This window comes from Gambusia affinis, linkage group LG11 (assembly GCF_019740435.1).
Source record: "Gambusia affinis linkage group LG11, SWU_Gaff_1.0, whole genome shotgun sequence".
Classification (NCBI taxonomy): domain Eukaryota; kingdom Metazoa; phylum Chordata; class Actinopteri; order Cyprinodontiformes; family Poeciliidae; genus Gambusia; species Gambusia affinis.
Window position 1 is genome coordinate 22,081,929 of NC_057878.1, and position 12,608 is coordinate 22,094,536.

A 12,608-nucleotide genomic window follows, 5' to 3' on the forward strand; every position below is an offset into this window, starting at 1 on the left:
AAGCAAGATAAAAAGAGAGAGGGAGGTTTTAACAGTGCTTTCTAATGAACATATGGCACCAAATTAGGTGAAGTTAGTCAGACTAAAAATCTCTTTTATCATTTGCAGGAGGGTGTTCATTCCAATTAAATGGATCATGGCTGAAAAGTGCTAACTTTTCCACCCCCTGATTTTTTTTGTCTCCTTTATAACCCTTTGTATCTGACAGAGAAAAGGTGACATGGAAAACAATGAGACCAAAGAGATAAGATGGTGCAACCTTGTGTAATTAATGAAAGGACTTTGAAGTCAAGTCTGACATGAACAGTGACCTGGCAGTTTTTTAAAGCATATGGAAAACTCAGTGGGACTCAAAAAAGGCAATAAATGATTTTTTCCCTGAACCCAAATAATGTTTGCTTCATTCCCAGTTCAAATTTTTCAAAAGCCAATTGCAGGATTAATGAAATTGAGTTTATTTGAAGCTAACAGTATAACATTATTAGGATAACTCTGTGTCCAATAATGAAGTAGAAGGTTGGACTCATCAAGAGACCGGTGGGACAAGTTGCTGCCTCTCCAACTGTCTCCTTACGCAGTGGTGCCCAAAGTGGGTCCTTGAGGACCGGCATCCTGCATGTTTTAGTTCTCTCCCTGGTTTAATGCACCTGGATCAAATGATGGCTCGTTAGGAGGGCTATGACGAACATACTGAAAAGTGCAGGATGCCTTCTTTACGGAAACCATCTGTGTCAGAGGACCTCTAAAAGCTTAACCCTAAATCCTAAATTTAAAATCTCCACCTGGATATTTTTTGCTTATTTTAAATGTACATAGTTCTTTAAATGTCCTGTGAGTAGTTGTATTTTCTCATATGTCTATAAATGCTGGAACGTTCAATATCTAGCAAGTTATTTTTGCAATGTACTGTCTATTAAAAGTGCCACTCCCTGATACAACGGGAGTGAAATTACAGTAATAACCTGATTTTGACTGGAAGGAGCAACGTCTCCCCTTTCAGAAACTGTTGAAATTTTTCAGATAGCGCAGTGTGGTGGAATTACGGTACTGCAAATTTGGCTGGATTGTCACTGTTAAAATGAGAGGATTAAACTCTAAATTATTCAGTTACTGAACATGTCAACAAGTAATATTTATTATTATTATTAAATATATTGTGATTATTAGTGACATTTATCCATAAGTTTCACTATAGACTGTTATAGACAGAAATTGACACTTTTTAAATGCTATAGTGAGTATTTTTATAGTTAGATCTTTTGCATTCAAGTCTTGAAAATATATTAAATGCAATTCTATTAACTTCACTGTAAACAATTTAAAAAAAATTTAATGTACATTTTGAAAACATTTTAACAAACCAGGGTATTATCGACCACCTTGTTAAGTATGTACAAAAATATTAATACCACTAAATCCCACCACAGACAATTTAAAAGTAACTCCAAATCAGGCTGAAGTTCTGCTCCAGCCCCCACCTGTGAACATGACATTTCCCTCTGTTTTGACCAAATCTATCGCAATAAAATTTAAGGCAGTAAAGTCAGATTAGAAAGCCAGGTCTCTCATATTCTTAAAACAAACGCTTATCTCAAAGGAAAACGTACAAGTTGCAGCCCTCAGGCCTTGGGAAGACAGATTTTCTTTGACGGATTTCCTCCGCCACCTTTCGCCCTCCCTAAAGGGAAGAAGCTGTGACACATGTGGGAGGGTTCATTCCTGCCTTCCACCTTCCCCGGACGCTGTTCTGCCGGAAGACTGTAGTAAGTGATCATCGTCACGATTTGCTTTACACGCTCATGACGGAAATCTTAGCGAACGATGAAACTTGCTCTTTGACGTTCACTGAGTGGAGGACGGACGTGTTTTGTTCGTATTCTGACCAGCTGCACATAATTATGTCGGGGGGACATGACAGCGTCTGTCTGCATGTCTGCCTGCGTGCAGCTCTGTGTTTCCGCTGCCGCTTCTGTCATTTTTTGTCAATAAATGGGCAGCTCTGTCGTAATAAAACAGGGAAGAGCAAAAGCAAGATAGATTTACAGATTTAGCGTTCCGATAATAGAGCAATACGCTTCGGTGTGTTGACGTTCCACCATACATGACTCTGTTTTGAAGACAATAATAGTAGATCCCATTTGACAAATGTTATCTTATGTTTTTGTGTTTGTACTGTTAGGTGTTTAAGTCAAATTAAAACCTCATACAGAAGTGAAATGTGATATACACTTTCTTACTTTACAGAATTTACAAAGCTTGACTGTACTTCATTTGGATATTTTTGTGACGTCAACATTGATTAAAACACAGTGGCAGCATCATCCTGTGGGAATGGTGTTGTAGTGTTAACAGGGAATCAGATCAGAGTTAATAGCAAGATAAATGGAACTAAAACCAGGAAGAACACTTGTTAGAGGCTGCAGAAGTCTTGAGACCCGGTGAAGGGACTATCTTCAATACAGGACATAAAGTTAATTTGATTAAAGTGTATGGTCCAGCCAAAGCATAAGCCTAAATGAATTGCCTCTTTTCCAGACCTGTATCATGGGATCCCCACTGAAGAGTCTGGTTCATGATGATGATAGGTACCAGAGAGCCTTCCACCTTTTTCTGGAGCGATCCTCTGAACACCAATGCATGCGAGACTTCATCCACAGTAAACTACCTGACATTCTGTCCAGGTAAAGCTCCTTTAACAATGAATTAACACCTGGACAACTGGAAATATTACAGTCTGTGGCTGCATTTTCTTTAGAATTTTATAGACATGCCCAATGATTAAAAAAAAACTGTGAATAGGTGAATTTCCTGTGAATAATTTTGAATAATTCCACATAAAAACTCAGGAAAGAAAAGTTTTGTGAATATAATGAAAACTGTAAAGATAAGTACGATACTAATAATCCCAACTTTCATCGTCCTTGCCTGCACTGTCATTGGTTTCTACAAAAACATTTGGTAGAGAGAATATTTCTCGACAAGATAATTGTAATTTTGACATGTCTTGACAAAATTATGATTATGTAGAGTTTTTTTAAAAGAGGGAAAAAATATTATTTAAATATATTGCTTTGCATGAAGGAAACAAAACTTTATTAAATGACATGATCTTTTGGATCAATAGTTCAAATGAACCTCTCACTTAAGTTCGTGAAAAAGATATTTATTTTCTTGTTGCATGAAGGCTTCATTAATATAATTTGAAACAATAATGCATTTGATGAAGAAAAACAGTGCAATTCAATGTCACTTGAAGATCAGGATTAAGTTGAGACAAATATGTATCTGGGTTTAAAATCTTTTAAGGGTAAACTGTGAAGAACGTGATATGGCTTCAGGGTTTTTGATTAACCAGAGGACCATAAAGCAGGAAATGGTCTTGACCTTTAAGCAACTGGAAGGTAAAAGAAACAGACGTTAGTACTTGACCTATCCAGTGATCTAAAAGTAGGTTATGACTAATTGCATGTTTGAAAGTTAATGCACAGAATGTAAAAATATCACCTTGCGGTATAAAACTTGTTGGAAAACAGAATATGTGAATTTCATTGCAATGCAAATAATTTGTACATGTCAGTTTGAAGGACGAAAAAGCAAATGTCTAATTAATTAGAGTGCATTAATTCGTGTCTGAGGCACATAAATCATAAAGATACAAAACCTGTGAAAATCAATAATCACAAACTGGGTTGCTTGTTATCACAGAAAACAGTTAACAGTTTCTTTTAACTAAACTTAAGTCCAAAGTCTGTTTCACAGATTAACAATTATTGGCTGACAACCTAAAGTTATATTTTAACCCGTCAAATAGTATGTGCATGGTTGTGAATTCCCAAAAAGTAAGTGCATAGATGGTCTCTGCTGGCACAGGCTGTGGGAGGTGACTGACATGCTGCAGAGAACTGAACCAAACTCTGCTCTTTTTGACGTTTTCGCAAGCAGATCCGTCAGGGAGCCGGTAGTATGTGACTCGCAAGTTAATTAAAAGGTGTAATAGAGTTAATAAAAATTTACGTTGATTGACATATCGTGCCACAGCAACATCCAAAGCCCAAGTTCTAGCAGAGGCTTCCGTCGTTAGATCAGAACATCTCACATTCCCGAGTGTCAGGCAGAATTGTCAGTTACAGGCCCAAGAAGATGTGACCCACATTTGGCAGGTTGGAAGCTGTGAATTTCAAGGCGTCGCTGCTCTGAAGACACTCTGCTTTTTCTTTTTTTTCTGCTTTTCCTGCTCTCCCTGCAGCATTGGAGATGTAAAGTCCCATCTAAATGTCATTGGAGTTGGAAGCGGAGCTGGTAAGAGCACAAACTATATGGCGCTGACACCGCTGAACTTAGCTTATGTGCAGCGTGACACGGTAAATAGCTCAATGACCTCTGCAGCAGATAGCTAAGGTGAGGGAACGTTGGTGAATCAGTCGGCTGCTGCTGAGCCGATTGGAGAGTTTATTCATGGCTGCTATGAGAAAAAGAAAAGACAGTTTGGAGGCTTTTTTGTTGCCATCTGACCATTTTATTTACTTAGTTTGACAAAATGACCTAAACACTATGAAGCTTTACAGCACCAGGTTCTATTACAATACACTCATTTCTCTTCCTGTGCAAACTGAGCACTTGCTCTCAGAGTACTGCTACCCTTTACTTCATGTCAAAGCTAATCCTTTTACTTTATCTGAGCTGTCATTTCTGTATCATAATGAATTTTCTAATGGACTTGAAAATCCATTAGAATGACTACAAACTTCCCTGCAAGGTATCATTTAACTTAAAACAATTCACTGCATCTTTGCATCGGCTCCATGGCTTAAATTTATTCCTCTTGTCGTAACAACTTGTCACCTTCACTAAGAAAGAGAACACAATTTTCTCCCTTTAGTCAAATGATACTGACAGAATAATAGTTAGACTACCTGCTCTGGTTTTTAATCCAGGTGGACTTTATGAGATTACTTCACTTTGAATATAAAATTTTCATCAAAATCCATTGTGAGATTGAGTATTTCTTGCATAACAGGATAATTTTTAATCTACTTTTTTGTGGTGACATCATAATGTTGTATTTGACTTGCCTAAGAACCCAGCATTGGGAATTATAAAATAATGTCACATCCAGTAAAAATGAGTTGTAGCTGCGAGGCAGAACTCCAGAGTGATTTACTAAATGCTCTGGTCCTGTCTACTGTTAGCATTACAAGATGATAGACAGTGCTTTTTTCAGTTCTTTCTCTGCAAGCACTAAAAGATATAGTTCATATTTTTTAAATTATTAACATCTAGAAAGAATTTGGGTAGTACATAGGAGAGCAGACACTGTATATTCAGATGTAAGTTGTCCTTTATGGAGACACCCTGGCTTCAAATTCTGACCTCAGAAATAAAAATAAAAGTCCAAACACAACATTTTTTACCTTAAGTAGATGACATTCTTGGAATGTAAGTTTATAAATTCAAATTAGTTGGTCACGGAGGTTGAAGCAAACAGACTTAAAGTGCATACAATCTGTGAATATGGAATTAAGTTTATCATTCAATTTCATATTTTGCTCCAAATGGACACAACGCTAAATACAAAAAAGATATTTTAAATTGCCTTTGTCTTGTATTCAGTGCTGACTGATGTGCATTTCTGCTTCTTTTGAAAGATTAACTTACATTTCTAAGTGTGGTGATGTTTTCAGAAGTCATTTGTTTAACAAAAAGGTTCAGTTGTTTCATTTTTGTATGAAAACTTTGGATTCAAAGCCAGATGTGGATATAAACTAAATGATGTGCAAGACTTGCACCAAAATGGTGCAACAGAACAGGTCTGTTCAAAAAGTTGAAACTTAAACAGTCACATATGAGCAGCAAAAACAGAAAGTGGCTCAGATTTATATGTTGGTCAATGTTCCAGTTATTGTGGGTCAAAAGCAACTCTAAACAGCTATATTGGAAATTTAACCTATGATTCAAATTTTCTGTGGTTTTCTTTTTGTAACACAGCATTATAAACACCAGAGGATTTCAGCAAGTAAACATTTATTTTGCCCCTAACTTTTTCTTTTCTTTTTTGTTTTTAACCGTCTCACTTCTTTTAGGTGAGATAGACCTAGAGATGCTCAACGAGCTACATAAGAAGCATCCAGGGGTGACAGTAGATAATGAGGTGGTGGAGCCGAGCAGCCAACAGCTACACAACTACAAAGGTACAGTCTTCTTAGGTTCATCCTCTTCTTACAAAATGTATCTATGTTCACATGCATTCTTAAAGATGTTTCAATATTTAATTTTCTGGTTGGAAAGGGTATGTTTGTTGTATTTTTAATGCTGAATCATTGTGTTAAAGCTGCCTTTGACCTTCTTATTAATAAAACCATTACTCCTCTTTTAGAGAAGAGCTGATCATTGAATCACAATGACCAGTCAGCAACCGACAACCCCTCCAGCATACTTCCAATAACAAGTGGCTGGTTGTCTGCCATCTGATGCTTAACACGGTTGCAGTTCAAGGCTTCTAGTTTGCTTTACTGTATTTTCAGATATCCATAAGCTTCTTAAAATTAATGGTCAGTTAGGACTTTTGGAGACAAGGAACAAACCAGGCTAGAGTAAAACTTGGCAATGGAGAAAGGGTTTTAATGAGCAGAGAATGATGTACATTGTGTGTGTATGCTTACTCAATTCACGTTCTGACATGCGTTTACCTCCATGTCTGCTCTTGCAACTTGACAAAGTTTATATAAAGGAGCCAGACCAGCAGCCAGTCACAGACTGGTCTTTTTCATCCCATATTCATACAAATGCTGCATTCACTATTCCTGAATTGTCCTTAATTTTCCCACTGTGAGAACAAAAACCTATTTCTTTCTTTTTTGACATTACTCCAAAAAGTCAGTGGAACCAGTAGAATGTCGCTTGATTCGGTTGTAGTAGAATGACACAGATTTATTATTTCCCGCTGTACAACTTAAAGGCTCATGAATAAAATATATACAGGGATCTTTTGCCTCATGTTTAAATAAAAAATAGTGATTAAATGAATATGAGTGAGATACAAAACAGCCAAGCAGAGAAATGAAATTTCTAACCAGAGTTTAATTGCTTTTTTGTATTTACCACCATTTAGCTTTTCTTCAGTTGAAAAGAAGACATTTCCAAAATTAACTTAAACTTTGTAAAACAAGAAGTGCACTTGGCCTAGTTCCTTTTAAATTACTAAAAAACACATTTTACAGCAACAATTAGCAATGGCATGGTTCCTTAAAAAGAGTCCATTTGTAAACTTAAAATGAAATTTAGAAACATCTTGTGCAATTAAATTAAATCAAGTTATCGAAAAAAATGTAAAAAGAAATGGAAATGGTGAGCATAAATTACACATCCCTAAACAAATACATAGCTGTAGCACCTTTTAATTACAGGATTTAGTTATACAGAACTATCCAACTCCCATCAATTATATTGAATCAAATTAACATAAAATCATGTTCAAATGGCCTTGCAGGATTTTTTTTTTGGCACATTTGAAAGCTTTAGTTACGGTATTGGTTTTGTGAGAAGTTACAACTGAGAATATTAATCAAGCCAAGTGTGCAGAAAAAGTTCTACAGTATTAAAAAATATAATGAAACACACAAAGACAGACATCAAAAAAGCAGAGTGGCATTGCAAAGAGCCTGATGCTTCTGCAAGATTCATGAAAAACTAAAATGGAAACTGGTCAAAGAGGCTGCCAGGAGGCCTGGGTGAACAATGAAGGAGCAGCAGGAATTTCTGGCAATTGCTAGTTATCTCCTGCATGTGACAATAGAAGATCTGTGTGGAGGCATGAACACGGCTGCACTCAAAAGATGTCCACAAAATCTGACAGTTTGGGAACTTTTGTATGAAAGAGTGGACAAGTTCCAAGTCAAGATGTGAAATGCGGACCGACTCATCAAAGCAGATTGGATGCTGAAGCTGAATAAAAAGGTGCTTCCTCAAATCATCAGCTCAAAGGAGAGTGCAAACAGGAGATTGTACACTGCCTTGAACAGATTGTTTCCTCTTTCTAACCAATTTGTGTGTTCTTCAGATAACACAAGGTGAATTGGAACTTTAAAGATGGAACAAGTTTGGAAATGATTTGTCATGGTCTCTTTTTTTATTTTATTTACCTGATCTTTTGGAGTGTGTACACTTATCAGCTCAGCGTATATTCTCATATAAAAGGCTATACCTCCCTACACATAAAAAAACAGTTGTTGTGTTTGTTAATTATCTGTCTTAAGTTTTAGTGTCGCAGAAACCTGAATTAAACTACATCAAGTTTACCTGGAACAAGATGACAGCCTCGGAGTTTGAAGCGCACTGGAAACTGAGCAAGACGACAAAGAAGGCAGACTTCATTCACATGATACAGGTTGGTGCTGAAGTATTGCCAGCCCTAGGGCTGTATTTCTGACACATCTAGGTCATATTCATTAGGTGGCACTCGGCAGCAATTAATCCCATTAGAGCATCTGTCTAGCAAAGCAATATAATTAGGTGCTCCATGAATGCAGTTACCAGCTCATTATGTGTGGTGAAATCAACAGATGCTGTACTATGTGAAGGACCCCGGTGCTACCATCAGCTTCTTCCAGAGTCTCCTCGATAAGAATGGGAAGCTTCTTATTATTCTTGTGTCTGGTGAGTTGATTGACGTCAATTTAAATGAACAATTGTCCTTGTTAATTTGAATTCCTCGCTGATGTGAAGGAAACTGTTATGCTTCATTTGTTCAAGGGGAAATACAGTTGCAAACTTTTTCACATTTTGTTGTGTCAGAACCAAACATGTCTGTGTATTTTGTTAGGGTTTTATGGAGTCGATCAACAAAAAGTAAAGTAATGCATAAATATGTAGTGGAAGAAAAATGAGAAATATGATTCACCTATTTTACTCTGATGCTCCAAACAACCAGCCTTTCGTTTCACTGTCCACCTAAACTTTCTGTCTGTGCAAGGAGAGTATTAATCAGAGAATGAGCAAAGATGAATCTGGGGGAGCTTCAAAGATCCATAGCTCAGGTGGGAGCCAACAGCTATTTACCAAGGCAGTGATGAAGTGAAAAGAAGCAAGTAACTGTCATGACAAACCCTGTTAGCAGTTTCCCCCATGACAGCAAACATTATGACAAATTTGATGTTGTCAGAAGAAACAAAAAACAGTCTTTTGGGCCTTCATGCAAAATGCTATGTGGCAACATACTGACATAGCACATTGTTGTTAACACACCTACCATTGATGGCAGGAGCAGGAGTGATGGTCAGAGCTGAGTGAAGATAGCTGGAGTTAAATCTAGGTTAGTCAGAGAAGATGACTTCAGACTGAGGTAAAAACCTAAATCCAATTTAGAATCTATGAAAAATTTGGTTTAATATTGAATTTCCCAGAGCCTGGACTGTTTTAGAAAGAAAAATTGGCAAAAAATAATGTTTTTAGATAAACCAAAGCTGCCAGGAGCATACTCCAAAAAACTTACTTCGGTAATTGCAGAAAACTGTTCATTACAAAGGAGACAGTCTGAATATAAATTCACACTAGTAAAACAATTTTGACAACTGTGCATTATTTCTCAACTGTGCAGTGTTTTCTGTTGGTCTGGAACATAAGGTGCTTGTAAACATTGTCATCATTTGTTACCAAACTGACTCTGGCACTGTTTCTGCTCCACCTGTTCAAGGGGAGAGTGGCTGGGGGAAGCTGTGGCGGAAATACAGGAACGAGCTCTGCAATACAGAAATAAGTCAATGCGTGACCACAGGAGACATCAAAAGCCTCCTGGACTCAAAGGGAGTGAGCTACCAGAGCTTTGACCTGCCATCTCAAATGGATATCACCGAGTGTTTCACGGAGGGAGATGAGAAGGGGGAGCTGCTTCTTGACTTTCTCACCGAAGTGCTGGATTTTAATAAAACGGCGTCACCAGAGCTGAAAGATGGCGTGTTGGAGCTGCTCCGGCATCCGGACTGCAGCACGGAGTCTGAGGGCAGAGTTATCTTTAACAACAACCTTGGTGTCATAGTCATCGATAAACCAAATTAAAAGCAGATCATAGCTAGCGTGAAGGTTAAATCAGTTATAGATGATGAAATATTGTCAAGCATGTTGAGTATCTTCAAGCTTTATCTTGTAGTAAATTTAGTTTTTGTATACATGTTCAGGTTGTATGAATTCTAAAGTCCTCTGACATAAAATACAATTATATATTCCTTTCAATTTTTATGATTGAATTTATATTATTATGACATCAGAGATCATTCGGACTCAGTAACAGAGATTAGCTTCAGACTTTTATCCGGTCATTACAGCTTTTAATGAGCTGCTCTTGGCAGGCTGCTGCCCAAACCCCATTATACTGCTGCTTTCTCCGGGAGTGTTTTATTCCAACTGTACAAATAAATATAAAACTGGACAATTAGCTTTTCATTGAGAATCAGTTTAGATAAACTTAAAGTAATTGTACATTATGTTTTAAAATGATTGAAAGTATTATTTCTAGTAGGACCTGAACTGGGTAAGTGAAAACATAGTTGCTCCTACGAGCCTTTTGGGTTTTTAATGCACTTAGTTTTTTATTCACTTTACCATAAATGGCGAATTATTTTGTTGAGTAACCTGTTTTATTAGTAAAAGACAAAATTATTTATTTAAGTAGGATGTATAGAACAATATAAAGATACTGAATAAATTTTGTAAAATTTTCTCTACTTTAATTCCTCTAATAACAAGTTTGTGCTGCTAATGAGTGTTGTGCAAAATCTCATTGAAAAATCCCAAATAAAAACTATACTTGCCTACTGGGAAAATTACTCCACTTTCTTGTGTATTAAAAATTTTATTTCTCACTTTTATTTCTATTAATCAGTAAAAAAACTCACAATATTCAGAAAAATGCTGCAGTATTTTAAAGCGCTAATGTTTTCTTTGAAATAGAAGAAAAGACAGAATCTTTCAAATTACCTGCATTATCTAGTTTTACAATTCTTATCTCAGGAACTCCTTGTTCCATAGAAATATTATTTCAATAATGAGGCCATGGTGAAAGGGTTCTCGTATATTATATTAACACATTACCGCCAGAGTGATACATTTTAAGAAATTTTCTTTGTTCTAATGTTTATGTCTTACAGTAAAGATGCAAAGTTCAGTTTCTCAGAAGTTTATGGTTTTACTTGGAACCAATAAATAATGTCAATTTAATGTCTCTGCAATTTGAAGCAATCCCACACAGTGAAAGAAAATGTCTTCTCTCAACATTTAGTACTATAACCTGAAATGCTGAACCTTACTGATGTAAACGCCACCAGCCATTGACACTGCAGCAACATTTTTCTTCCATTGACTGTTTTTCAGTTTTAACACAAGTTGCTCTATCTTGGACCGTGGAATTTGTTTAGATGTTCATGAGTTTTTGACGTAAGATACACAAAATGTGGATTATTTATATAAGCGTTAATTTCTTTCCCTCCATATTTACAATGAACTCAGTAAATGCTGCTGTTGAAGATCTTGAGGCAGATGTGTGAACCTCTGGCACCATCTTGAGGGCAGCAATAGTTACTGGAGGGTAAATGATGACTGTCCCGTACTTTAAAATTATCATCCCGATAATTTTAATCCTAAACTGCATAATCACTAAAAATGGAACTAATTTGTGTTTTCTCTGAGGTTAATCTACAGTAACTGTTCTAAGTTCTCACCAGACAAGCATGAAGTAAAACTTTATTTGGAAACCCCACACCTACAGGAAAGCCCATCACCTACGAATCACCTGAGCATGACTAACATCTCTTATTGTGTAAGCCTGTGTAATGCACAAATGAGCAACAAATTAAGCAAAACAGATTATGTCAGACAAGCATTTTGCATTTTTTTTGTCATGACGTGTCATTTTCTGTGATGTGTCTTAGTCCAGACTTGGTAGATGATTGGATCACCCTATTGAACCCACTGCTACTAATGTGCAGCCCTGTCATCCATCATTGGATTCAAATTTATGTCACTGTTGATTCTCAACTTGACACACATAATACATCAATTTTCTGCAAGATCAATGAACAATGCAGAATATTTTTGAAAAGCCAAAGGTAGATTTTTCCCCCAAACTTTTTCCACATCTGTGCTTTGGTAGCTGCAATGTCTCTCATAAATCATTGTAGAATTAGATTTTCATCATTGAAATACAAAATGTTAAATTGAAATGGAAGCAGTTTTTCCTGTATTTGTGGAAATTTTAATTTGGAAAGATTTCCTTTAAATGAACACAAACAGAATACCCATTCAAGAAAAAACTAAAAATGTCCCATTTTCTCACACTTTTTTCTAGCTGTCCTTATCAAGGCCAATCCTCCATAACTATCAGTGTGTCTTGGACAAATAGAATGATTCCTGCCACTAATTTCCTTGTGATCTAAAATTCAAATGAACTCATATTTTCTTAACTCTGGAAAAAAAAAACATTTACCAAAAACCTCTAGGCACATTTTATGCTGCCAGTTCAGAAAAGTGATCTTGGTGCCATCTGAAGGCAGAGGTAATATTCAAAATGAACAGTGTTTTGAGTTTCTAGTTTGTGCATCTTTGGATAGTTTGAATTCTCA

At 36.5% G+C, this 12,608-nt stretch overlaps 1 protein-coding gene across 2 annotated transcripts; it reads left to right on the forward strand.

Moving 5' to 3' along the window:
• The first annotated feature begins 723 nt into the window (after positions 1–723).
• Positions 724–10,814, forward strand: hnmt (histamine N-methyltransferase). 2 transcript variants are annotated; one of them, XM_044132272.1, is made up of 8 exons: positions 724–831; positions 1,598–1,763; positions 2,536–2,681; positions 4,247–4,299; positions 6,081–6,188; positions 8,253–8,383; positions 8,559–8,652; positions 9,689–10,814. In XM_044132272.1, exons 3-8 carry the CDS (start codon positions 2,545–2,547, stop codon positions 10,048–10,050), a joined length of 885 nt encoding a protein of 294 aa, XP_043988207.1. In that variant the 5' UTR covers positions 724–831; positions 1,598–1,763; positions 2,536–2,544; the 3' UTR covers positions 10,051–10,814. The 2 variants fall into 2 exon arrangements, with proteins under 2 accessions (XP_043988207.1, XP_043988208.1); XM_044132273.1 differs by having other exon boundaries at positions 1,685–1,763.
• The last annotated feature ends 1,794 nt before the right edge of the window (positions 10,815–12,608 follow it).